Source organism: Trichosurus vulpecula, chromosome 2 (genome assembly GCF_011100635.1).
Source record: "Trichosurus vulpecula isolate mTriVul1 chromosome 2, mTriVul1.pri, whole genome shotgun sequence".
Classification (NCBI taxonomy): Eukaryota; Metazoa; Chordata; class Mammalia; order Diprotodontia; family Phalangeridae; genus Trichosurus; species Trichosurus vulpecula.
This window is the reverse complement of record NC_050574.1, coordinates 367,830,032-367,858,022: the sequence shown is the minus strand read 5'-3', so window position 1 is coordinate 367,858,022 and position 27,991 is coordinate 367,830,032. Positions and strand designations below refer to the sequence as shown.

At 36.8% G+C, this 27,991-nt stretch overlaps 2 protein-coding genes across 9 annotated transcripts in view; one reads left to right on the top strand and one right to left on the bottom strand.

Moving 5' to 3' along the window:
- Positions 1-25: 25 nt before the first annotated feature.
- Positions 26-15,864, top strand: DONSON (DNA replication fork stabilization factor DONSON). 2 transcript variants are annotated; one of them, XM_036744709.1, is made up of 10 exons: positions 26-1,314; positions 2,243-2,323; positions 3,540-3,743; positions 4,406-4,584; positions 7,981-8,159; positions 8,721-8,829; positions 8,935-9,042; positions 13,701-13,899; positions 14,448-14,660; positions 15,213-15,864. In XM_036744709.1, exons 1-10 carry the CDS (start codon positions 688-690, stop codon positions 15,348-15,350), a joined length of 2,037 nt encoding a protein of 678 aa, XP_036600604.1. In that variant the 5' UTR covers positions 26-687; the 3' UTR covers positions 15,351-15,864. The 2 variants fall into 2 exon arrangements, with proteins under 2 accessions (XP_036600604.1, XP_036600605.1); XM_036744710.1 differs by having other exon boundaries at positions 900-1,314; positions 4,376-4,584.
- Positions 15,850-27,991, bottom strand: part of SON (SON DNA and RNA binding protein) — a 35,161-nt gene continuing 23,019 nt past the window's right edge. For 2 of the 7 annotated variants that reach the window (XM_036744700.1, XM_036744702.1), the window contains 5 exons: positions 27,161-27,277; positions 22,521-22,668; positions 17,716-17,793; positions 17,499-17,614; positions 15,850-16,921 (listed from right to left, as the gene is read on the bottom strand). In XM_036744700.1, the coding sequence (XP_036600595.1) occupies positions 16,763-16,921; positions 17,499-17,614; positions 17,716-17,793; positions 22,521-22,668; positions 27,161-27,277 (618 nt within the window). In that variant the 3' untranslated portion in view covers positions 15,850-16,762. Of the gene's footprint in view, positions 16,975-17,498; positions 17,615-17,715; positions 17,794-22,520; positions 22,669-23,327; positions 23,408-25,977; positions 27,021-27,160; positions 27,278-27,991 lie in introns of those variants that run through there. The other 5 variants (XM_036744703.1, XM_036744704.1, XM_036744701.1 and 2 more) reach the window with 5 other exon arrangements.

The following is a 27,991-nucleotide window of genomic DNA, read 5'->3' as shown; positions in this document are numbered from 1 at the left end:
AAGGAATATTTTGAAAGCTGTTTTTGGTTGCATTTTTTGTCATTCTACCTCAAGCAGTTGAGTACCTTTAGAATCATTACCAGGAAAACTGCTGTCTTCAGGAAAAGCCACTGAATTAATGGGCCTGTTTTAGTATTTTTCTACAGTTGCTCTTTGGGTTACCTTAAGGAGTTCCCCTCTCAACACTTTCTTTTATGCATATATGCAAAAGCTAGTCCTGTTAACTAGTTTCTAGCAACTTTATGTGGCATCAAAAGATTTTCTCAATTCTTGGAAAGGACAAAGCTCTTCCAGAGCCAGCTCCACCTTATTCCTCTCCATGCAGACATGTGCCTCCCGGCCTACGTGCCCTGTGCACCACCGACAAGATTGAACCGGGGTCCTGGATCCATGCAGCCTTAATTCTCAGTACGGCCTTAACGAGGGCTGCTTTGCTATAACTGGGTGGCAGCCTCCTTGTGATTTTATTCGGTAATTCCTGACGCAGAACTGTACCCCTCTAGGGAAGGCTACATCTTGCTTCTGAGCCTCCTTAAATACACAACGTGGCTGAAGGGTGACATCCCTGCGGTTTCGGGGTGGAGATGAGGGGCGCCTGCTAGTTCCTGCGTGAGGGGACTGGATAAAACTCTATCTGGAGAAGAGCTGGAGTCAACGACTAGGGGTGAGAGGCTGGCTGGCAGATCCATGCTCCAAAGCCCGGTGGGGTTTGGATTTGGTACCTTAAGTGACCGCGTCAAGGCAGCGAATCCGGGCCCTCGTGCGTCCCTAGTTTCCTATCAAGCGTTAATTTCTCGCGAGAGGCGGGGCGGGGCATGCGGCGCGCGCCTTGCTGTCAATCAGGTGCCGGCGCACTTTCCCGCGTTCGCTGGCTCTGGGGGCCGGGTGGAGTCCCAGCAGGCGCGGGCGCGGGAGATTCCGAAATCCGCCGCCATGTCGGTGACGGTCCCCGGCTACTCGCCCAGCTTCAAAAAGCCCCCAGAGACACTGCGACTCCGGCGGAAACGGGCCCGAAACCCTGCGGACCCTGGAGCAGGAGCCGCCGTCTCCCCGGCGGGTCCGACCGACCTCGGGCCCCGCCGAGCCGCGCTGGCGGCCGGCCTCCGCCTTCGCCCTTTCCCCTCCGCGGGGAGCAGGAGCGGAGGAGTCGCCACGGCTTCCCTTCGGAGGAACCCCTTTGCCCGCTTGGACAATAGCCCGCGGCCGACCGTGGGGCCAGGGCCCGTCGCCGACCCTACGTGGCCGCCGGCCAGCCCCCTGCAAGACACGGGGGAGCCAGTGAGTGACCCTTCTTCGCCAGTTGTCCCCTCAGAGGTGAATGTCTCTCCGTATCAGTCCCCTCCCCCCCTCCCCGCGGCCATTAACCTGGCCCGGTCGTGGGAAAGTGACCCTGACCAGAGTCACAAGATCCTTGAGTGGGATCTTCACTGACAATGAAACTGACTTGCCCAGAGTCACGCAGCTTTTTGTGCCCCGGGTCACCCAGCTGTTTGAACCTGGCGCAGTGACGTCTGCCCACCAAGCCACGCTGCCCCCCAAACATCTATTTCTCTTGGGCATATTTTACTTTGTTTTGGATTGATGGCTGTTACTGTGATGTAAACAAGTTACAGCACAGCAGTTTTAAAGAAACCCCCTTTCACGCTCATCCATCCCCACGAATGGGAGGTTATCCCGGGAAAGGTCCGATCTGCTTCATTGTTATTGAAGCGTATTTTCGTGGATTATCAGGGACGAGTTAAACATGCTTTATGCCCGTTTATTTATGATCGATGGTTTATGGACCAGACAACGCGGCTAGTCGGAGTTACCCCTCTCTAAAAAAAAGATCAGCCATACCAGAAAAACTAAACCACTTGAGATTTGTCTCTGGCAAAGAAAATTACCAACTTCCAACTTTATTAATCCCCAAATTTTTGGCCAGCAGCTCCCAGTACGACTTTCCTGACTAGCCTGGAGATAGTAAGATGGGACTAAAGAAACTGGCCTCAATAAATTCAAACCCACTCTCCTATGTAAGAACCAGTATATTTTCTGGATCTCTTTGGAATGGGTTCAATATACGCCATGCTTTGACATGTGTGCGTTTTGAAATTCCAGTAAACAGCTACCGTATCTTTTGGTATAAATAGCTAATCCTTTGAATATGGATTAAATTATAATGGTAAAGGGGGCAAATACTTAGAGCAGCGTAAGTCTAAATTCAAGTTTAAGCAATATGTTAAAACTTTTTCCTTTTCAGGTTTTAGATTTTCATCAAGAAAATAATATGATCTGGAAAGAAGAGTTTTCCGAAAGAACAACAGTTAAGCAGTTATCCATGGTAATGATTTATAAATTGTTATGAAGTGACATTGAATGTTTTGCCATACACTTATGCTTCTTAATAGCATTTTGCTTTTACAGATCTGTAATTTTCTTTACTCTATAATGCGTCCTCTACACACCTGCCAAGGGCCAGGTCTAATTATGTCACTCTCCTGCTCAGAAACCTTCCTTGATACCCTCTTGGCCTCTAGAATAGAACAGCAGGTTCCAACCAGGTGATAATTTTGTAAATTACCTTTCAGGCCCTCTTTCACATTACTTCTTTTCATGAACATTACATTCGAGCCATGCTGGACTATTCTCTCTGTCATCCAAACTTGACCTTTGATCTCTGCATTTTGCACAAGATATCTCCTATGGCCAGATTGTACTACCTCAATGTCTGTCTCTCAGAGTCCTTATCCATGAAGGCTCAGCTCAGATACCACCTCCTGAAAGCCTCCCCTGATCCTTCCAGTTTCCTTTGTTCTTAGTGGACAGCACCTAGGCCTTAGAGTCAAGAATATCTTGGGTTCAGGTACTGCCTCTGATGGACACTAGCTGTGCCAAACGTGGGCTTGTTGTTTAACTTTGCTCCCAGTAATTCTTTAAATTATAGGTAACAGTCAATTGTGGAAGTTCCCTATACCAGTGAAATCATATGTCCAGACTGATTCCTCTACACCCAAAATTGCATTTCTCTTTTCTGGAGCCAAGATTGGTCATTTTGGCTTTACACCATGTTTTAACTGCATCTCTGTTGTTGTCATTTTGTGTATCATCTTAATTTCTGCTTATTTCACTCATCAGTTCATGTAAGTTTTCCCATATGTTTTCTGGAAACAGTAATTTCTAGGCTTTACATTCTTCCCATGCTGTTATATCATGCAGAAGTGTGACTAATGGAAAATAGAAAGAAATTTAGACCACATAAAGAAGAGAGGGTAGTATGTCAGATCGATGGAAGTGATAGATGTTTTTAGTTTATTGGTTCTCTGTGGATCACTCTATAGAGGTATCTACTCATTTTATCTTTTCATGTGGTTCGTTTTGGTTTCAGGGTCTAGAAATAATACCACAGTGGGGGGAGGCACTTATTTTGTGTTTAATTGGAATAGCAATTGATTGGTAAAAGGCTTTAAGTAGTCTACTAAGGGTAATTTTGAAATTAGCTAATCTTTAGATTGAAGATGTTTTTCTCGTTCTAATACTGTGTTCTTTATTTTTGAAAGACTCCTCATCACCAGCACTCCAAATACGATATTCCATCCTCAGAAAGTGTTGAGTTTCCTGTGGATTGGAGTATTAAAACTCGCCTCCTCTTTACCTCTTCCCAATCTTTTACCTGGGCAGATCATTTGAAAGCTCAGGAAGAAGCGCAAGGCCTTGTCCAACACTGCAAGGCAACAGAAGTTCATCTACCTGACAATATGCAGGTACTTGATTTTGAAAAAATGAGTCAATGTAATATCTATACAGTTTTTTGAGCTGCGTAAATATGCTAATTATTTTTCTTCTATAGATGTCATTCTCCCTGTTTTTAAGACAAAGAATTGAGAGTTTAGTTTCTCTTATATTTCTGCCAGTCACCTTTTTTTTTTTTACTTTGAAATTAACCATTAAATGATTAAATAAAGCTAAACTGCAACTTATCTCTTGCATAATTAGCCTCAAATTCTGAATTGGTGAAGTTTTTCTATAAATAGGAAAAGGAGTATAATGAGTAGAGAGTATAGTATAATGGAGTATAAAGGAGTATAGTATAATGAGTAGAGAAAAGTGGCCTCAGATCCCACCTCTGGCCTTGTGACCTTGGGCAAGTTATTTAATCTCCTGTTACCACAGACAACTCTCTTAAGAGGCTAAGTTGTAGAGAAGGTGCCAGTCTTGGATTAATAGAGGAAGTTTCTCACCAGGAACTTCTTACACAAATGAAACAATACTTTTGGTAAAATCATCATCCTCATCAGGGAGAGTAGTATTGAATTGTGTGGTTTGAAAATATCCCTTTTGTGAAACCTTTGTACCTAAAGGAGTTGAAAGTTTTTAATTTTCCACCACATTTTAGGAACCAAGCAATAATCCTTACGTCTTTCAGGATCCACGACTCTCCACTGAGCTTCGATGTGCATTCCAACAGAGCCTTATTTATTGGCTTCATCCCTCCCTGCCATGGTTACAACTTTTTCCACGTATTGGAGCTGACAGAAGAATAGCTGGGAAAACGAGCCCATGGTCAAATGATGAGGGGCTACAACAAATTTTAATGAGTGAATGGTAAGATCAGTGAAATAATTTCTAAATTAAATCATTACTTCTTTTTTGTTATTCTGTTGTATTTAGTACATGGAAATATATAATAACCAAATCACCTTATTCATGGTTAAGAGTTACCATATTTCACCGCATAATCACCCCCACTGCATAATCATCACACTGTGGGGTTTTGTTTTTTGTTTTTTGGTTTTTTTTTTCAGTCCAAAAATTGGCTTGTAACCTTTCATCAAGTAATTGTTGCATGGTAGAATTCTGCTCATCATGCCATTTAAGAGGTAAGCAGACCAACAATGTATTCACCAGTGGCATATGGATACACTTTTATCTCTGTTGCATTGTGAGCCCAGAGCCTAGAATTCTCAGCACACACTCACTGTTGGTATATTTCAGAAAGTCGACTGGCATGGTTTGTTTAGAACACTGCAGTACTGACAGTATTGTCACTTAACCCAGTGAAAAGCTATAGGTACAAGGGGAGTGGCAGGTGGGCGGGCAAAGCTTTGGTGAGTAGGTCACATGATATGATAAGACTTGTATCTTCCCTTGTTCACTAGCTAGGTTGTACAGCCAAAGTTAATGCGGGAAGCTTTTCTTTCTGATCATGGGTAAAGATAAAAACTTCTTTGGGCTTTAAGCTGAAAGTGATTGTGTTTGCTGGACAGTGTGGAAACAGCTGCAGAAAGATAATTTTCAGTGAGTGAAAAGTTGGTTCGAGACTGGTGAAAACTAAAATACAAGTAATACTGGCACACTTTTTTAAAGCTTCACATAATGGTTGCTCCTTTTTTGTAAAAAAAAAAAAAATTGGCATAAGATCTGCAGTGATTATGTGGTGAAATACAGTATTACAAACATTATGGATTTTTTGGTTAATTTAATAATGATGATAATTATAATCTCTGAAATTGTTAAAGTGCCTTAAGATTTGAAAATTGTTTTTCACTTAATTAAGTTTTGATTTGTTTTTACTCGTTAACTTATTTAAGCCCCACAACTATATGACATAGATATTATAGGTATTATTCTTACCATATTATAGATTACAGAACTAAAGCTCAACGATTAAGTGACTTGCCTCTGCTCAAATACCTGATAATTGTCAGAACAAGTCCTTCTCGCATCCAGTAAGGCTCCAGTATGCTGTGCTGCCTCTCTAAAAATCTGACATTCAACAAGATCTTAAAAGAGCCTGAATTTATTTAGCAGTTTTTTTGAGCGTGAGCCAAGCATAGGGGGCAAAGACTAATGGACCTGAAGTCAGAGGGCATGGGTTTCAAATACTGCCTCATCTGCAAAACAGATTCCCTACCTTGGCCATGTCCAAAAATGTACACTTAATTCTGCATGCCCCTTGACTTCACTCTCTGTCAGGAGGTGGGAGCATGTTTTGTCTCTACTCCTTTGTAATCATGTTTGGTCGTCGCATTAAATAAGTCTTTCATGGACTTTAAAATGTTGTTTTGATATACAAATTGTTGTGGTTCTTCTCATTTCACCATTATCATTCCTACTCTTCCAGGTTTCTCTGAAATTGTCCTTTTCCTCAATTCTTATGCCACAAAAATAATCCATCAATTTTATATGTCATAATTGGTTCAACCATTCCTTAGCTAAGGGACACCCCACTTTTTTGCATTTCTTTGCCACCATAAAAAGAACTAATTTAAATGTTTTGTACATATGGGTCTTTTTTTTCCTCCTTTGATCTCTTTGTAATATACCCTTAGTAATGGCAATGCTGGTCTAAGAATGTGCAAAGTTTAGTTTCTTTTTTGGGTTTAGTTTCAAATTGTTTCTAGAATACATAATACCAATTCACTGCTCCACTGTGTTCCCACAGTCACTCTAACAATTGTCGTTTTGCTTTCTTTGTGATTTTTGCATTTCTCTAATCATTAGTCATTTGGAACATTATTTTATATGACCTAATAGCTTGTTTTTCTTCTTTTGAGAACTTAGGTCTTATGTTTTCATAACTCTTATCACCAGAGACTAATACAGTATTCTGTTCATAGAATGAGAAGGATAGTGCAGCATATCATTTTCGAAACTGTCTTGTTTTTCTAGGTTTCCTGCTGACCTTTCTTTTATGTCCTTTGACAATTTATCTGTTGGGAAATGACTCATACATTTGATTCAGTTCCTAATGTGTCTTGGGTAATAGATTTTTGTCAGGGAAACATGCTGCAAAGATTTTTTTCCCATTTAGCTGTTTGCCTTCTAACTCTATGTGCATCCATTTTGTTTGCGAAAAAAAAAATTTCAATTTTATGTAATCAAAATTGGCTTTTTTATTATCTGCAATCCTCCCTTTGGTCAAGAACTCTTCCTTTATTCATAGTTACAGCTGATATTTCTTCCCTTGCTTCTCTGAATTGCTTATGAACTTCAATATCTGGATCATGTATCCATGAAGCTGATTATAGTATTTTGTGTGAGATGTTAGTCTAGACCTAATTTCTAACAGCCTATTTTCCAGTTTTCCCAGGAGTCTGGGTCATATAGTGAGTCTTTGCCGTAAAAGCTTGGGTCTGTGCAACTATATTCTCTTTTTTTTCTATATATTCTGTACCTAAGATTTTAAGCTGATTGATCACAATTTTTAACTAGTAGTTTAACCAATAGTTTTGAAAATTATTACTCAAAAGTATACTTTGAGGTCTGGTACTGCTGACCTCCTTTCCCTTATTTTCGTCATTTCTGTTGATATCCATTTCAAAGCACATCTTAACATGGTGAGTGGAGTTGCTCAAAAAATTGGCAATCCTATTGGCTAATAAAGCATTGGTGAAACGTTTGGCTTTAAAAGTGCTGGCACTACAAGCTACAATCTGTGAGGATTAGCTAGGACCTTCTTTCGTCACATGACAGAGTAGCTTTGTTTAACTAACTTTGAATTATTTAATCACTTCTTCCCTAAACTTTCCATTAGCAAAATTCACAGATGAACTAGATAGAGAGAAAACCAACTATCTCTCTGTGAAATGTTTTTAAGACCAGTGATTCCATCCCAGAGATGATTTTATGTCTCCTTAGAGTTACCTAACATTTCCAGGCATCCATTTCCTGACCTATGAAATTAATCGTGCTAGAAGATCTCTCCCAGCTCTAAAATAATGTGACTTTTCCTTAGGTACAGGTATTTCAAACCTTCTCTTCTCCCTTCAAATGTTTAATAAATGTTTATTGAACTCAGGTTCTTTTAAGTTGGGGTTGACTTTTCAGTATAAGTAATTCAAACAGAAAAAACTTTTAGTTTTTTGTGACAAGGGTGGATTGCAACAGCTCACAGGCTTTAAAATGGTTTTTAAGTTCTTAACTGGGTGGTTTAAAATAAACATTGGGGTTTTTGTGATTTTAAAATTTCAAAGTTAAAGTTGTTTCTTTAATTCGTAGGTCCATCAGCTTCACTTCTCTGTATAATCTACTGAAGACAAAACTTTGTCCCTATTTCTATGTTTGTACCTATCAATTTACTGTGCTGTTTCGTGCAGCAGGGCTAGCAGGAAATGATGTAATTACAGCTGTCTTGTCACCCACAACCAGAGGTTTAAGAGAAGCTATGAAAAATGAAGGTAAATATACCTTTTTTCATTCGATTCAGAAGCACTATATAGTAGTATCTCACTTTGTGTAGATGTTTCCCTAAAAAAAAAAGATGTAAATGGACATATTTGCCATATTTCTAGGAGGGCTTTTCTTCTTTTACTTTTTCAAACTGTTGTTTATGAACTTTAAGATTATCTTCTCACCTTCCCAGGTTTTATGTAAAATGGATGATAATCTGTACATTAATGGGGCAGCTAGGTGGCACAGTGAGTAGAGCATCGGCCCTAGAGTGAGGAGGACCTGAGTTCAAATGCGGCCTCAGACACTTGACACACTTATTAGCTGTGACCTTGGGCAAGTCATTTAACCCCAATTGCCCTGTCTTCCCCCCTGCAAAAAGAAGAAAAGAAAAATAATCTGTACACTAGCTTGCAGAAGGTGCATTCTGTTTTAATGCCAATCATTGCAACACACTACAGTAGAAATGTTGAGTGTTTGGGGTTTCCTTAAAGTAGAATGAGGCAAGATAGATTTATAAAAATCAAATGAAATAAAAATTGGTTGTTACTCTTGCTGTTTTTGCCCAGGTATTGAATTTTCTTTGCCTTTAATAAAAGAAAATGGCCAACGGAAACAAAAAGTATCTGAGACAAGTCTGCATGTAGCAGAGAGTGAATATAAGACAGAACCAGAGGAGTATGTAATTAAAATAATTTTCATAAATCATAAACCCAATATTATAATTTTGTGGAATTTTGTGAGGTGTATAAAACAAGAACCTCAAACCAAATATATTTCTAGGGAACAACTTATCAGTGATGAGGATGAAGAGGAAAGTTTTTCCTGGCTGGAAGAGATGGGTGTACAGGATAAGATAAAAAAACCAGACATCTCTATCTCTCTCAAGCTGTATCCTTTTAATTGCTGCTATTCATATGATGGGTATTTACTTTTTTTTCATTCAGTTCAGAAATTAATTAACTTTAATCCAGTTTTGCTTTAGTATAAATGTAGTGCTTTAAAACCTATTCATTTCCATGAAAAAAATTCTTTGTTGAACCTTGAAGTAAAAGTCTAATTAAACTAAACTGACAAAGACAACATCTAGGTTTTGGTTCTATTTAATTTCTAGTGCAAATGATTCATAAGTGGAGAAGTAATTAAACCAAAAGTTAAGATACTCTCTTGCAGGGTATTGTAGTTGTAATTAAAATACTCCAGAAAGACTTTTCTCAAGGAGAATATCAGATTAAGAGTTTGGGAGAAAGCCTGGGTCCTTGTGCTATCCCTCAAAATTGCAGTAGATATACCAAAAATAAATAAAATGATTTTAAAGTCTTCTGATGAATGAAACTCAACAAAAAGAACATTCAGTGAGTAACAGAGTTACTGAAAAAAATTCTGGAAGAACTAGAATTGGCCCCCAGAAATAACCAGGAGATTTAAAAGAACTAAATGCTAAAAATTATCAGAAGATGATGACAACATGAAAGAAAATGGAAAATAGCCAAATGTTCAAAATAGACTGGTAGAAAAACAACAAAATTGGGGGGGAGGGGCACGGAATTTTAGAAAATAACTGGAAAGCTAAAAGATATAGCTTGTTTTCAAAAAAAGCTTTATTAATGACCACATGAAAACATACTCTAGACGAATAAAATTAAAAGAAATAAAAATTAAAACAACTGAGTTTTTAGCTTACATAAAAATCGAGATTTTATTTTGCACTCTGAAATGAAGATTATGTGTCCTAGTCTTTCTACAACCTCTTCAAAATTGATTGTTTCAATCTTTTGTTATCTTTGTCGGTTTGCTGGGTTCTTTGAGGTTATTTTGATTTGCAATTCTCTCATAATTAGTGGTTTGGAGTATTCTTTGCCATCCTTGGTAACAGTTTGACATTCTTTCAAAATCTCTTCGACCCGTGCAAGATTCTTACGTGTTATGTTTCAAAAAAAAAAAAAAAGGAACTGACCCAAGGAAATTGAAACATAAAGTATTTAGAATAACATTTTAAAAGGATAGGCTTTTGATACTACAGTCAGATTCCAAGCAAAATTAGAAGAAATAGAAAATAAAGTGCTAAGGACTATAGATTCTTTTCAGTATTGATTAACTAGTTATTACTTAGCAAGATTATTGTGAGAAATCGCTATATAAATAAAAATTGTATTTTTTATTTTACCACTATAAGTAGTAACTATTATTATGATAATTGGTTAAATTACTGAATGATGCAGTTGGTCATACCCGGTGCCATTTCTACTTTATCGTGCAGATCATGGAATATAATAGATCCGAGTATGGTGGCTCCCTGTCTTTGTTGCAGAAATTAGTTTGCAGTAGAAATCTTGGTTCATCTTGATTATTTTTCATACTTTTGCTGTCCTTCCAGTTTCCTCCCTAAATGCCCTTGGGATGATCTGGCTTTAGTGGCACATAAAGATTTTATGAATTTTTTTTCTTTTTACCACCTCTCACTTTTATACTATGTGATAATCTTCTACCTGTAAAATTTGTTGTTGTTGTTGTAACTCTTGATAACCCCATTTGGGGTTTTCTTGGCAAAGATACTGGAATGACTTGCCACTTCCTTCTGCAGCTCATTTTACAGAGGAGGAAACTGAGACAAACAGGGTTGACTGACTTGACCAGAGTCACACAGCTAGTAAATGTCTGAGGCCAAAATTGAACCCAGGTACTGTTGACTTCCATAAAGGACAGTATGAGTGATCTCAATGCGTAATTAACCAACCTATGTCTTTCATAGACATTACTTCTTACATTAAGTCTTAATTGGTAATAGACTATAACCTATATACACATATGTTGTATCTCTCCATTGTCCTTTGGAGTTTTTATTCTTCAGAAATTGTGTGGTATGTTCTAAGATTTGCAGATTTTTATCATTTGTAGCATAAAGCAGTAAAATGCTGATGTTAAAGAGTTGAGTTTTCATGTTAGGGAACCTCATGAAAAAGGTGAATGAAAATGCTGCTTCTTCGCAAATGCAGTACCATCTTGTCTGAACCTGTCTCAGTATCAAACTGAAGCACCTGCCTAAGATTAATGAACTAGCAAAATGAGGTGCCCATCAAACTGAATGTCATAGTCTGATCAATGTTGTTTTTTTCCATGTAGATTATGGTGATCTCTTTTGAGTGATACTATATACCATTAACAGCAACCAACACAAATACTAAAAACATTGCCTAAAAACAAGTGTAAGCAAGATTGTCCACTTTAATTGAATATAATTTTTAAAAGTTTTTAGAATAATAGATATGAACAGTAAGTTAAGGAAATAAGCATAAGTCAATGAAAGGTTAAAATAAATCTGTTTTCAGGTGATGTGTCCATAGGATCCAAGAGGATCAACCAAAAAAATTGAGGTGATATAAATTAAGGGAAAAGATTTTTGCCTTTGGTATCATAAAAATCTGGGGGAATGATAAATAACATAGGAATTTCAATATAGCAAGTATTTTCACATTAAATTAAGAAGTTGCACTTAAAACCTAAATAAAGACATTGAAACAATTTTAACAAGAACTGAACAGTTGGAGGGCTATCTACTCAGTGTAATTAGGTCAAGTCAATACAACAAAAATGAATAGTTCACAATTTTTTTTTAATTTGGTATAAAGTAATTAATGGACTATTAAGTGGAATTAAATAACAACTGTATATATGTATGTGTGGAGCTAGAGATATAAGCAAGTATATTAAGAGGAAAGGTTATGATGGAGATCAAAGAAAGCAAAATTAGCATAACAAATGTAACTGAAGCACAAATTAAGGACAAATAAAACACCTTTTGGGGATCATAGAACAAGTAACTTTTTAAGCATATTTTTCTCTTAATCAAAATTGAATTGTATAGTTGGGGGGGTTCATTTAAGTGATTGAGTTTTTTCATATTTAAGATACTTAGAATCGTTTTTAAAAGCTTTTATAACTACTTAAAAGAAGTAAGATTGTGACAAAAGAAACTACAGATCACCATGGACACTTTATGAGGGGCTTACTTTACTGAAAAAATCAAGCCTTTCTCCATCAGTTTCATGGTGTTGTGGTGCTGGGCTTGAAATCAGAAAAATCTGAGTTCAGCCTTGGCCTCAGACACTTAGTAACTGTGTGATCTTTGGCAAATCATGTAATCTCTGCTTCAGCAGTAAAGTAGGGATAATAATAGTAGCCACCTCCCACAAGTGAAGTATTTGTAATTTGTGGCACAATTCCTGACACAAAAACATGTAGCAGTCTTGTTCTCTTCCCTCTTCCCCTACTCTGTTCTCAGAAGCTGTTGGAATCATCCCCCAATCTCTTGACAAAGTAACCTGAAAAGCAAAGCCCAACTCCTCTGTTTGTACCCTTGATCCTGTCCTCTCCCTGAAGATTTCCAGGAGGGCTGTGCAAGGTCATCATCTTCACTTTCTCCTCTGGAGCCATTTGGGTCCAATGACAAGATAGAGATCAGAATGACTGGAGATGCCACTCCCCCCCCCCTGCCCCCGCTCCATTGGATCTTCTACCTGTTCTTTTATCTCATTCTCTTCATCCCCAGATTCATCATTCATACATTTCCCATAACTGGCTATACACAAAAGCTTTTCATCTTTTCTCTTTCAGGGAACGTTTTGTTCCCAAGGAGTCAGTTATCCTTTCCATGTAAATAATTCTCAGATCTATATATCCAGCCTGTGGTTCTCTTCTGACTTCATTCCCCCATCACCACTGGACATATTTGGACTTCATGTCTTAGAGGCATCGCAGACTTTCCAAGTAAGGCTACCAGTGTCCTAGCCACCTAGGTTTCCAAACTTGAAATTTTCCCTCTTCCTTAATCTCCATATAGTCAGTTGCCAGAGGTTGTTAATTATTCCTCCACACCATCTCTTCCATCCTTTACCTTTTCTGTACTCTAGACCACAATCACAGTAGTTCAGTCATTCACCGTAAGCTTGTACTATTGTAATAGCCTCGGTGGTCTTTCTTCATGCAGTCTTTCTTCTCTAATGCATTCTGTACCGCTTAAAGAAAAGTTACATTCCCAGATTCATGCCATTGCCCTGCGTTTCAAAAGCTCCCATTGTTGAGCATCTTCACAGTCTGCCTCCAACTCTCCTTTCTACATAATAGTGCCCATTTACGTACACACTTCAGCCAAACTGACCTACTTGACGTTCGAATAGAGAACATCTGTCTACAGGTTGTCCCCTGTTTGTGGAGTATATTCTTTACTCATCCATCTCAGAATTCCATGCTTTCTTCAAGCACCACGCAGTTATTGCTTTGTTCTATTCCTTGTCCATGTTTCCTCAGTGCTTAGTGGTGCTTGGCATTATTAAGTGCGTGTTGATTGCATGTCTCCTCTTAGCACCAGAGTTTTTGTCTCTGCCCCCAGTGTCTAGCATGGTGCCTGCTAGTAGTACAGGATGAAGAAGCCCGTGGATTAAAAAGCAAACCTTTATTCCTAATGGAAGAGTGAAGTTAGTGGTTCAGCGTTGAATTCTTTGCATTGATGTTTAAAATATTTCAACAATTTCCTTGACTGATGACATTAGTCGTAAAGAAAGAAATGAAGTGCAAATGGATCATAGACCTGAGTCTATTGTACTAGTAAAAGGACTTAACACCTTTACACTACTAAACTTCTTGATAAATTGCAAGAGTTTAGTTGCCACCTCAGGTCCTCAGGCAGGACTTCCACCAACACTGTTGTCCCCAATAGCTTTCCGAGGTGCCACAATGCAAATGCTCAAGGTAAAAAGAACTTTACAAACTTATGCCTACATTCTGGAAGGCTGAAAGCACTCTATTTTCTGTTATTATAGTCCTTTACTCTTTAGGTTTTTGTAATCCTTCATTCTGTTTTTGAGAAATTTCTCAAAAAAATTTTATTGAACTTTATTGAAATCCTGTTCCGAAGAGGGTTGAAAATTCTCCTGTAAAATACTCTTAACTAATAGGTGTTATCACATTGTCAGTCACTTTAGGAAAATTAATTTCACTTTTCCTCTTTATTTCTTATCTGTAAAGTTTAATCAAGGAAACTTTGTAGAAAGACCAAAAACGGAATCGACTTCATTCCATTTGTTTGCGGGAGGTAGGGAAGAGGGTGTTTAAAAGAGATGCTAACATTTTACTTAAATCAGTCGTCCCCACAGGAACTATACTTGGTTTCTCCTCTTCAGTATTAGAGGAACATTAAAAAAGGAAAGGCTAATATGCACATATTTTTTAAAAAAAAGAGGAAAGGCACAATCATGAATTATAAGTCATCATTTTCCTCTTTTTCAACCTCTTCTCAGGCACGAACAGTAAATGTGAAGACACCAGTTTATTCTGGTTATAAAGATCAATTTAGTTTGGAGATTACAGGCCCTGTCATGCCTCATTCTCTGCATTCATTGACTATGCTGCTCAAATCTGCACAAAAGGGATCTTTTTCTGCAGGATTATATACTCATGAACCAACATCTATATTTAACACATGTACTCAAATGGAAAAATTACCAAACAAGGCAAGTAGACTATTTGGTTGTTAAGAAACTCAAGTTATTCCAAACTGAAAAAAACTTGCAATGTGAAATTGTGAAGCTGGCTTGTGGAATTAAGCAATGTCATATAATGTGAATCTGATTAATTGAGCATTGGATCCTCCAATTTAGTCACCTAGAATTGTCCCTTGTACATTTCTGATTGAGACTAGAGAATATGTTAAGTATAAATGTTTAAAAAAAAAAAAAAGCCTGCTGACCATTTAGCTTGTTGGCTCTTCTTGCTGTTTTAACCACTTGAATTCCCAGAATTCCACTGAATTGAATTTAAAATTGAATCCTATACCTTCCAAATGTCTAGACTAGAAGAGTCATTAGTGGTTCAAAGACTACTTCCTTCCAAAAGAATGTAATTCTTGGACTTAACCTTTCAACTCTTATGAAACCTTTTACCCTAAGTATGATTATCCTGTTCTAAATATGTGATTATGTTGTTAGGAAGAGTTCCCAATTTAAAATTTCTGTAGTACCCAAAGCAGATGTATTATTTTTTTTTAAATATGTTGATTTTTACAGGAAGGCCTTGAAAAGGAGCTTGCTAATTGTGGACTGCATCTTAAAACTCTAAGTCAACTTACCCAGTTACCAATACTAGGAAAATCATCTTTACGATACATGGAAATGGATAATTACATTTGTAATTGGAGGTCTTGAAACAAGTGGAACAAGATTAACTGCCAACTCTTAAGAAACATCTTCCCAAAAGAAACCTGTTTCAAAGTGCTTATCTCAGGTTTTGTAAGAAAGGAATTAAGGTATTAAGGAACCAATGTAAGAGACACTTCACTCCCTAGTCTGATCATACCTCCAAATGTGAAGAAATGTTTTGTTTGTCCATAATAGATGTAGTTTGAAAATACTTTGATGTGATGACGTTCTGAGAAAACTACCTCATGATGGATTTTGATGAGGACTGTACACTCAAAATCATTTCAAAGTTGTTTTTATTAACACTAATGGTTCCTACATTTCTATTTTTATCCTAGAAAATTTAAGTAGGAATTTTTCTATAACTTTTGCCAAAATATCTGCTTGAGATGAATTTCATGTAGTGTGTGTATGTTTTTATGAAATAAAGTTATTTCCTCTTCAGTGGGTACAAGTGATAATGTAATCTGTTATTGCAGCTGAAAAAATTAAGAAAAACACCACATTTATTCCAGAAGTTTGTATTTGGGCCTTAAGCATTTTGTAAAATAAAGTTTAAAGACAGCATATGAGTACCACTATAATGCACATATGAAATGAAATTTTCTATTAGACCCTAAATTAACATGAACTTATTTTTGCAGTCAACAAAATAGTGGCCTGGTGCTGATTTTATTAGATAAGTTGGTTACAGCATTTGCATTATCATCTTGAGTCTATCATCTAGTTGTAGCTGAAATTCAAAATGCACATTAAAGTAAAACTACATCACAACTCAATGCCATTAAATTTTCTTGGCGTCTGCATTGGAATTCTAGTGGGTCTTCATTTTGGACTTCTTCCTTATGGCATCAGTCTGGCTTAATCCTTTATTTTAGAATATAGGACATAAAGCTGACTGTAACACAGCATACCATATGTTAAACCCTAATAAAATTTAAAGGGAAAAACGGTAGCATTAGCCCTGTGGAACAGAACTCCGATTATCCAATAACACTGGCCCAATATCTGTCCAGCAGAACCTTCATGAAATAGTCTAAGGTGCACAGCCCTTCACTGATTATAGGCAAGTGTTACAGCAGCCTAGCCATAAGGGGAAAGAATTACATCATAGTACAAAATACAGTATAAAAGCGTTATTTAACATTCCACACTTAGGATTACTGATGCCTTCAAACAACTGTTTTGATGTTGAGCCACTTAAACAAATACATCACTAAGGTAAACAATATAAACATACCAAAACCCTGTATGGTTAAATACAATTTTCATGGTACAAAACCAAAGCTTGGAGATGTTTGTACAGATTGCTTTTTACACAATGTCTAAGTTGCCAAATTATTTACAACATTAAAGAAGAAATACATTTCTGATGCAGAGTAAAATTATCTGAAATGATTAATATAAAACCTCAATCTCTATCTACGTGAGGCACTCCTGAAGCAAGTGGCATTAGCCATGAGGTCCTTTGGTACAAGGCCCATTGCTTGAAGAACCACAGTAGCTGCTGTGGCTTTAGCATGCTTCTTATTAGGGCTGGCAAAGCTGGGCTGGTAAGCGCTTCCATTTATCAATACCTATTCAAGAAAAACATACAATTGGGCTGGTAAGGGCTTCCATTTCTCAATACCTATTCAAGAAAAACATACAATAAGAACAGCATCAAACTTTAATATCTATAATCTTTGTATTTTTCACTAATATCTAGGAGATTATAAAATGCAAAACCCATACCTTCAAAACCCTGTCAAATTAATCTCAAGTCAGCACTTGGAAAGGGGGGACTCAAAATTGAAAATTGGTTTCTTATATATAAATGCCAAATTTAAAAACACCTGTCCAGTAGCTGATCATTCTCATATCCACTTCCTCCCTTTTTAAAAAAATTTTTTTGATGAAACTCCCATCTTTTAAGCAATGTCAGACTGACATACATTTAGAAGCGTCAGCCCAACTAACTTCAGGGAATCAAAGACCTACAATCCAAGTGCTGACCCCACCCAAAATCTGTTTTCTAATTCTGACCATCACCAAGGAAGGATAAGTTCCCCCAACCCCCTTCCCAACTAAGCCAATTTAGTCACAGCTACAAAAAAGTTGGCAAATTAAGAGATACCCCTAGCTATTTTTAGAGTCTTAGAACTATATGCTTACCCTAAAAAGAAAGTGTTTGCGGTGATCAGGGCCACTATCATGAACCAAGAGAAATTCAGGTGGTTGCCACCTTCTTTTATTACAGATCTCCATTAATGCAGATACAGGATGTTTACCTAAGACCCAAAAGTTAACTGATCAAAAACTAATTTCACCAATTTTAATGAATAAATTATGAAAATTTAATGAAAACAGAAAAAAATTAAAAGCAACGTACTCTCACCTGACAGATCCTTCATCGCAGCAGAGAAGTTTCCAGATCTTTTTTGTGCTCTCTCCCCCACAGCAACAAGACCTGAACAAGACATGAAAATGGCCATAAATCTCAAGTATTTCTTATCTGTAGTAGACATTTTTGCATCAAAACAAATCTACTATAGGGTGGTCATATAATTTAAACTACATGCCAAGTTACCTTAATACAATGATTAATATCAGTCTTACAACATTTTCCCAGTTGGTTCAATTGGCCATTTCTGAGATGCCTTATCTATATAATCCTCCTACTAATCTACTCACCCTAGAGTACACTAAATTATGACATCAAAAAATCTGAGAATGCCGGAAGTGTCTAACCTTTACTAAAACTGTTTAGGTAATAGTTTTCAAGACAAGAACTAAATTGTTAACTTCACATACTACCGTATACAAAAGTGCTACTAACAACAAAACCTAACCTTTTCCTCCTCTGTCAAATGGGGACATGAAAGGAACATAGTGCATGCATTGCTTAGTCTTAAGACTTAATTGAAGAGAGTGGGTACCAATCCACATTGGTAGAGGCTGCTTCTCACCCACAGCTCCCTATACTGATGAAACCTCAGGAATGATTTTTTAAAAATGTTTAATTCCAAAGAAATAAGCATTTATAAATATCTGGGAACTTTAAAACACTGGTATTAGCTATGTATGTTTGGAAGAGAAAGAAACAAGAGAAGTTGAAAAATAACATTCTTGGAAATATCCACAGGCCCTTCCTTCGATACATACATATTGAATACTTTCACCAAGCAATGTGTAATCAAAAAGAACTACAAGCCACCTTAAAAGATTGTTTAGCCCAACCCTCTAATTTTACCAGAGATGAGGAAACTAACCCAGAGAAATGAAGTTGACTTACGCAAAAATCACGCAAGGAAGCAGATGAGCTAGGATTCAAACTTACATCCTCCACAATAAATCTACACATACCTTCTTTTTTCTCCTGGTCTCCTTCCCAAATAACCAAACACTGCTAATGCAACCATCTTAGGACAATGACAACCTATCACAAAATTCTTGGCATTTCAAAAATCCACCACAATTTTTCTAGCTTCCTACAAACCAACATCAACTAAAATCCCAAGGATCTTTGCTTCCAATGAATTACCTCTCATAAAGTAATATGCCAGACTTCCATCTAACACATCATGTACATGAAAATTTTAATAATAGGCTTTTTCTAATTCACCAATATCATCCAGATGGGTCCATTAGTTGTATAACTTCAGTCATTTTAAACTTAGCTTCCTCTCCTGTAAAAACTTGGAGGGCTGAGGTAGGGTGAAGTTAACTAGATTATTTGTAAATTCCCTTCCAAAATCAGGTTGTATGTGAAAAATCCAGTGCAAAACGTTAACTCTGTATAATTTTCAAGACTGATTTTATGACATGTATTATACTTAATTCAGAGGATATTTATTATACTAAATTTCATATCCCAGTTAAAGAGAACTATCAAGAACTCAATAAATATTAGCTCATTACAGATCAGAGTAATTTGACGTTCATCAGATCTTTCGTACAAAGTTAGGGGTCACCCCAAGTTAATCATACATTTACTGAGAGTAGACAATTAGACACAAAATTCAGCCTAATTTTGGGCCAATTTTAACTAAACAGGTAAGTCACATTTCTAAAAGTCAACTCCAATATTTTGTCATAATGTGGAAGTGACCCTAGGTTCCTAAATCAGCACACTTGTTAAGTTCTACTTAAAATTAAGGAATTCAACTGCTGAAGGAACTGAACCAACATAGTAAGAGCAGAAAAAGCTCTGGTTTTGGAAGCAGAGGCCCAGTTCTTCCACTTCCCTCTGCGTGTGTGCCAACTGAGGTATGTTACTTATCCACTCTGTTCTCATTTTCCTCATCTGTATAATGATAGGGCTGGTCTTTAATCTCTATCCCTACTCCCTTCATATTATTTTGAACCTAAGACCTAGATGTGTGTAAGTTACAGATTTCTCTCATAGACATTTTGATTTTAAATTATTTCAGAAGACATGGGAACAGTAAAAGATAGCTCACCCATTTTCCACAAAGATGGGAAACAAATCTGGAAGAATCTGTTCCCTTGGGCACCCAAGGGGATTAATATATAATTTCATGGGACATCAGATCAGTCATGTCATTGTGCACTGCTCACAGTGAGTATAAGCAAAGAAACTATCATAAAGATAATTGTGAGCTTATGGACAGACATCTGGGGCAAAGGATGAAGTAAAGAAATTCTGTGAGGAACTTGACAAGGTACTCTAAATCAAGTCAATAAACACCTTGATACTCAATAACTTCAATGTGAAGGATGGCACAGAAGAGTATTGCAAAAAAAAAATGATAGAAAACTACAGACTGGAATTAAGAAATGAAAGTGGGTTTGTGAGCATGAATATTTTCTTTAGAAAAGAGTCAGAAGGGAGCAGCTAGGTGGCACAGTGAGTAGAGCACCGGTCCTGGAGTCAGGAGGACCTGACTTCAAATACGGTCTCAGACACTTGACACGTGTACTAGCTGTGTAACCTTGGGGAAGTCACTTAACCCCAATTGCCCTGACAAAAAACCAAAAAAAAAAAAAAAAAAAAAAAAGAGTCAGAAGACTGCATGGTAAGCAGAGAACAAAATCACACATGCAAAATGAGATGTCTACAGCTGAACAGGAAATAACTGGTGATAGGGAAGTCATTTCAGAATCTTATGTCTGTATCATTACCATCAGAGAAAAGGTCAAAATTAACACCAGTTTAGAACAATAAAAATGAGCAGACATTACATATAATTACAATTGCAATGTGAAATGGATATGAGTAAATATACTCATTATCTCCACTTCTTAGAGAAATTTAACAGATGGCAAAAAAAACCACAAGAGCCCAGAAACTACATTAGTCAATAAAGAACCTGAACTCCTTGCCAAGCAGAGACTTGGAAGTCAAGGACAACAATGACTTAAGACACAGGCTCAAATGCTGAAGATTTTGGAAAACCGTGATAGAAAATTACAAATAGCATCCTACAAGCAGTTGTCTCATGAAAAGAAGCTGGCCTTCAACAAATATATACCAAGAAAATTTATGCTGCAGATCACAATTTTAAAGAGATTCAGGAACAAATTTTGAAGATACCTCAAAGGAGGAAACAAACACCAAGAGAATAGAAATGATCCTGGCTCATATTACCCTAAAAGTGTGACTAAAAAGTTATCAACTAGCAACCAATATGCCTACTTATTCATCAACCAAAACATTTATCCATGTAAACAGGGTAGCTGTAATGAAAAGGGGCCACAGAGGCTTTCTGAAGATGGTTTTCTAGATTAGAGCAAATATTCAGTCATCCAACTGAATGAAAGGGATCGAGAATACATGATCCCACTGTGTTTAGTTTAATTTTAAAAATCAATGTGATTCACTAAAGCAAAATTAAGTAATCTCCCATGCATATTTTAAGTTCACACAAAAAACACTGACAACTACAGAGTTAACTTTGTGCAACAAGCATCTATCACCAGGCAGTCCGTGAATTACTTTTGATAGGCCATGCACATGGATGATGGCACCTAACTCTGGAAAGACGTATGTTGGGACACAGACAGGCGGCAGCAGCAGCATATTACAAAGAATGACTTCCTCCCACAAAATGGCATAAGTCATGAAAGACAAATCTGACTGGAAAAGGGGGATCAGTCAGACAGTGAGAAATAACAGATGGACAATCCAAGTTTCATTGTTATTCATGAAACATCAAAAACAAAACAAAACCAAAAACTCAGAGAAGGCCTGCTACTGGCTGAAAAGAGCCTCTACAAAGGATTTATGGAAGGGCAAAGATAAACTGTGATGATCTGGACCAGGGAAGGAATATCCATAGAGAGGCAATGAAATAAGGATAATTTAGCTGAAAGTAAATTTTAATTTAAAATTTCTTATAAGGTTTGATTATTAAGACACCATTGTACTTGCTCTACTCTTCTCTGTACCTTATCTGTAACTATTCTGACGTTGTTGAATTCAATAGAACGTTGCTATAGAGATACTTCCCCATTAGGCAGTATCGGTTCATTAAAGATATAGTCTTCTACTCTACAGCCCCAACCCAAGGAAAAGTACCCATTATTACTCATACCTAGGCTACTTTTAACAAAGCAGGAAATTAGGAACAGGGTGCCATAATAAAAATGACATTTCTGAAGGAATCATGATATCGTATGGCAGAAAGTTTTGAAGCATTTAAGACCAGTCTATAAGAAAATAAGGGCAGCGGAAGAAAAGAATTCATGCTGAAGGAAGGGAAAAGAAAAAGAATGTTATTATTATTATTATTACTGTTAAAGCCTGGAAATAAGTAAAACTGAATATGCCCTAATCATTCAGAATAAGATAACCCTGTTGCTTTTAAACAAATAACTATAATCTAAAATTTGAAACATCATAGAGTCAGTTATGTTTATTCATAACCCTAATGCCTTACATTCAATAAATACTTGCTAACTGACTGAACCTGTAAACTCAGTTTGTCAAATAAATAAATTTCAAAATTGCTGACGAAACTGATGTAGTTCAAACTAAGGTTATAAAGACAATGTCCCCCAAATTCTGAAAAGGTACTTATAAAACTGAAGATGTAGTAGCTATTTTCAAACATCTATACAAATTAGAAAAACCAGGTTTAACTGTTGCCATACTTTCAAAGAGCATAATACTGTAAGTTAAAAATAGAGATAACATCTTAGGTTGTACAGAGCTTCAAAAAGTCAAAGAATTACCTTTTCGGTCTGTCTTAAAGTCAACTAGAATAGGCTCTTTATTTCCTTCTTTGTTTTTTCCTAATCCCTCTCCTTCTCTCCAGCCCATTTTTCTCATCAGAACGGCTCCCATTCCACCGGTTACAGGGGCTGCTCTTAAGAATTGATCCTATCCAAAGAAAGAGAGGTAAAATGTCCCAATTCTAAAGTTAGAATCTGATTATGAACTCACAGGCAACTCTAAAATTATCTTACTTTACTTCTAGATGTTATATAGAATGAAGCAATAAATGAATATTTCCATGATTTACCCATACTGGAGTTTCTATTTTCTAATTTTTTAAAGTATTAAATAGTAGGGGTTTTTTGAAAGTTGATTACGATGATTTAAACTAAAATGGCAATTTTAAAACAATGGCCCATATGTCCAAAAAAATCAGAACATTCCTTTTTCATCCACTATTTACGTTCACTGGTATCTCTTCTTAGCTTGCAAAATAAAAAAAAGGCAGTGTTAAAATATTTGACAACATTAACTCTCCCAGGTGTACCTAGTTAATGAACAAAAAAACTCAGAAAATATTTAGAAATAAAGTTCAGACAAATGTTGAAGCATATTTTTGTCCAAAATTCTTCCAAATTCTACCACAGAACAAGTATAAAGGTTTTACTTAAGACAATCCAAATCAATATTAAAATTATTCTTACATGTTTACATGTCTATCAATAGTAATGACAATCACAGACACACTGTAAGTATACCAAACTGAATTCTTTTAAAACCTGAGGTTAAAAGACTTTAAAAAACTTCCTTAAATGTTTACATACCTAGGCCTCGGTGGCCGCAGTGTTGTGAATAGTAGGGCTGGCACTGACCGGGGCAAGAAGGCAGCTACAAGCATTTGGCCCTGAAACAAGTTTCCATATAGAGGGGTGAAAGTTCACAGGTTATTCTGTGAACTATCATCTCTCCTGTATCCAACCCACTGAACCATAATTTCCATCAAAGCAGCAAACTGCTTAATGTCTTAAAATACACAATACACTGGCATTTTCAACACAGTCAGGTATTTTCATACAGTAAGAAATATATTAAAGGGCATCTAGATATACCCAAAATGAAGATACAAGAGTTGACTTCTACTGAAGCAATTGTTTCAAATGCTTAATGTGCTTTTTTCCTTCTCTCTTTTTAAAAACTTTATTTTTAACTGATCTAGCAAGTATGTTATTAAGAATTATTAACTTATCAAAACAGGAAATGACAACATACAACAACAATGAATTACCATAAAATTTACACTTCCTGTTATTGCTAAGCTAATACTAAAAAATGGCCCCAAACTACACTGAAGCTGTGTGATCTTGTTTCCCTCAGGTATTTAGCTACTGGGGGAACATATGCCAAAAAGTCACCAATGGACATTAAGTTTATCATATGTGCTCTGATGGAAGGAGGTAGCTGTGGAGATTAAAAAAAAAATGTGTATATACATATATATGTGTGTGTACATATATACACACATATATATAGCCCTGGTTCAGTTCCTCAGGCTCATAAAACCATAGATTTAAAGCTAGAAAATTCCTCAATTGGTGCAGGCCATTGAGAGTGTGTGTATGAAAAGAAAAGTTAATCAATGCTGATATATTAAACTGCCTTGATGCTACACACCTAAAATGACTTTTTTTTTTTTTTTACTTACTTCCAGGTTCATCCTCCCCGTTTTCCACCAACCTCTCCCTAAAGAGAGCACTGTACAGAGTACAATTCAAAAGCAAACTCCAGAGCAACCTAGGCTTCTGATTCTTCTTCTGAATTTTTTACCATGTGTTACTTCCTATATAAAGTTGACAACATGGCTGATTCATCTCACAAGTTCGTATCACAGAAATTTCAAAATTCCCAAACTAGTTTTGGAAAATATACCAACCAGTACAACACCACATTTACTTATGACCAAAGCAAATATTTTCTAATGCTTCCTTTTTCTCTAGCAAAGAAAGACTTTAGATCTTAAATCCAATTTTTACAATTGGGTAAATGGAAAATGGAAATATTCATGAAGATATTAACATTTAAGACTATTTTACAGCAAGCAGAAAAAACATAATGATTATCACAAATCCCTATAGTGATCAATTAAATGTTAGTTTTTATGGTATAATATGATTAAGTAAAATTTATTGGTCCTTTTAATAATTAATCCTCAAATGTAACTCAAAATAAATGAACAAAGAATATTTTCCTTGTCAAGGAAGATGCTGCACTTTCAAAATAACCTTGCATCATCACAACAGGACTTCTTTGATGTGGGTATGGCCTTTTATATGGAAAATGTTCCTTTTCAGTTCATGAGTATTTTAGTAATATAAATATAAAATTTTACTGATGAAAAAACATTATTACAGCTTTTGCCTATGACAACAAAATTTTAAATGGCTTTGATCAGGGGACTAGCTAAAGAGTTACATGAGCTAACTGAATATTTGAACATTAAAAAAAATTATTCTTCAGGGATATTCTAGGCAGAATTTCTCATATTAGGGTCTGAATTTTAGATGTTTTACATAAAGGATATTTTAAATACCTACAAGCAACCTATTACACTGAAGATAAAAATGGAAAAAATTTTGGAGGGAAAATCCGAAGAAGCCAACTACTGCATCAACATAGTACCAGACTTTTAAAAAATTATTAATCTTAGAAATATACTCTATTCCAAGATCAGTCACAATCACCATTTCATTATCAAAATCAAAATGGAAATCTTTCAAGTGAAAGTTTCTCAGATATTTCTACCCAACAATGTTCAGAGCTGTGGCATGGTAATATACCTAAAGGTTCAATAAGTGTATCCTCTAATTCTAATTTCCTGAAAAGAACCATTCAATCTTCAAAGATATAAAGTCTCGTAAGAAAAATTTACAGAAATAGATCAAGTGGACAAACTTCAAAAAGAAAAAAAGAATGCCGTTTTTCGATTGCTATAAGAAAGTAGTTTTTATCCTATTATCATGATTTAAAGTGTATCTCAATACAGTGCTATGTGTTTTAAAACTTCAAATAATAATGTCAGTTTCTAATCCAAACTCTTCAACAACTGTCTCCAGAGCATTAAATACACAGTAATTCCACTAAAGAGTCACACAGGATATTAATCTTGCCAGTTACTCATTGTACACATTGTCATGCAGCTATTTTCAAAAATAGCAAGCAGAGAACATCCAAAATTCAATATTGGCTCTGTGAAAATGATGATCTATAAAAACTAATATTTCAGAGGGGAACAATCAAGTTATTTATTAGGTACATGTGCCTGGAGCAACTAGCAAATAATAGCAATATCTTCAAATTTAGCACCTTAGCTTAGTATATATGCACTATATATCTCATTATGCCTCACAATCCTGTGAGGCAGTAAATAAATGTTATTGTCTCCACTTGGAGATTCTAGAGTGCCAAGAAGTTACTTGCCCAAGATCACACAAGGAGTCAGAGGTAGAGCCGGACATAGAACCCTTCCCAGGCCTTTAGACCACGCTGCCTCCCAGTTTCAGCACTGGTATGATGCCAATACTCCTGAAACAAATTCCCATAACCCTCCCACCAAGCCAATTTTCCTCCATCATCATGCCGAAAAATTCATTTCTTCAGGAAGCCCTTCCTTAACCACCTAAGGCTCCCCCAACAATGAGGTAGCTGTAGGTGGAGTCCGCAGATTTTATTGCAGAAATCTGAAAACAGATGCACCTATGTCTTCGCCGCACGAGTCGTCCATCCACTCCCTTTGTTTTTAGGTCTTAAATATCCTGTTGTTCTCCTGAGATCAGTGGTTCTCAATCTGAGGTCTGTGGACCACCAGCGGCCATGAGGGCCTGATTGGTGGTCCATAGCATTCCCCATTCCAACCCTTCACCCCCAATTCCCACCCCATCACCACTGCCAATCCCACCACTGCCAATCTCCAGCCATCCTCCCCGCAACCCTCCAGTCCCATGGCAAAATCGCCACATGCAATTGTTCTAGAACTGGGAATCTCCCCACTACTGCTGCCTAAAACCAACTAACTAAGAACCAATGGGAAATAGGAGAGGGGCTGGAGGTCATGAAAGGGGTGAGGAACTGGGGCTGAGGGATTCTGTGGGAGGGTGCAGGCACTAGGGTAGGGGCAGGGAATTCAGGGAAAAAACAGTGGGTGGAAAATAGGAGGTGGTAAAGGGATCCTAGGGGTAGTGATCCACCAAAGATAAACCTTTCACGCGTCCCATGATGAGGAAAAATTTGAGAACCACCGCTTTAAGTTATTAGATTAGTAGCCCAACAGGAACTGTGGAATATTCTTTACAGCACCTGGCACACAGTTAGCACTCAAAAAATGGTTAACAAAAATACCACCACCAAAAGCAACAACAATAATAAATTTTAAAATGACCTAAGGATATAAACTGGGTGGATCATGAGCCAGTTTTAAACATTTGCCATTTTTCCATGGATCAGGTCCATCTTCAATGTCCATCCTAGAGTATATATACATAGCAGATTTACTTATGAATTTCAGTTACAGCCAGACAATAGGTTTCTCACTCATGCACTTTAAAATTTTTTAAATGTTTTAGGATTCTATTTGGATGCATGTGTCTATCTGCATAATGAGTACCTTTTTTATCCAGGCTTGAGCACCAGTATTTGCCAACTGTTCCTGTGTCAGAACTTGTACTCCTGTACTTCCTGTGAACTGGCCTGGTATTGAGTTTAGCTGAGCCCAGGCATCAATCTAAAGAAAGCAAGTAATCGCATTTGAACAAATGAAGTAAAATTAATAAATTTCCATTATTACAATCTCGTTTACCTTGTAAAAATTTGAGTTCTGCTTAAGATAAATAGGAATGAATTTTTAAATAATGACATTATCAATTGGATTATGATCATAGATGGCAATCTAGTCCAACTCCTTTGTTTTACAGAAGAGGAAATTAAAAGTCCAAAAGGGGTCCTCAGTAACACAGTAGCTTCAAACCCATGTCAGAGGATCACAGATTTAGGACTAAAAGGAACTTCAAAGGGCACAAAATCCAATTCCTTCATTTTACAGATTAAGAAATTGAAGGGCAGGAAACCTGACTTCCCCAACATCACACAGGTAATAAGACTAAGAAGCATGTTACGAACCCAGGTCTTCTGCCCATGTCCAGTGTTCTTTTCCCTGAATTATGCTACTTCCCTAAATGTCTGTGTTTTTTAAATTACTAAAAGTTTAAATCACCACTTCGGGTGAATTTTGCTGGTTTTAGAAAATGAAGGAAATTGAATGATCTCCAACTTTGACCAGATTTGTGAACAAAGTTTCTCCAAAAGTGAAACAAGGAAAACGACTTGAAACCATTCTTCCTATTTTGGCATAGGGGCAAGAAGAATTTAAAGGAAAAAATACAAAGCAAGGTTTCTTTTGCTCCCCAAGAAATGTTCAAAACTAAAAAACAGATGACAC

Coding starts and splice junctions, on each gene's coding strand:
- DONSON (XM_036744709.1), top strand. CDS start 688: ATGCTCCAAAGCCCGGTGGGGTTTGGATTTGGTACCTTAAGTGACCGC. Junction 1,315..2,242: donor CGCCAGTTGTCCCCTCAGAG/GTGAATGTCTCT, acceptor TTTCCTTTTCAG/GTTTTAGATTTTCATCAAGA. Junction 13,900..14,447: donor CCACAATGCAAATGCTCAAG/GTAAAAAGAACT, acceptor ACCTCTTCTCAG/GCACGAACAGTAAATGTGAA.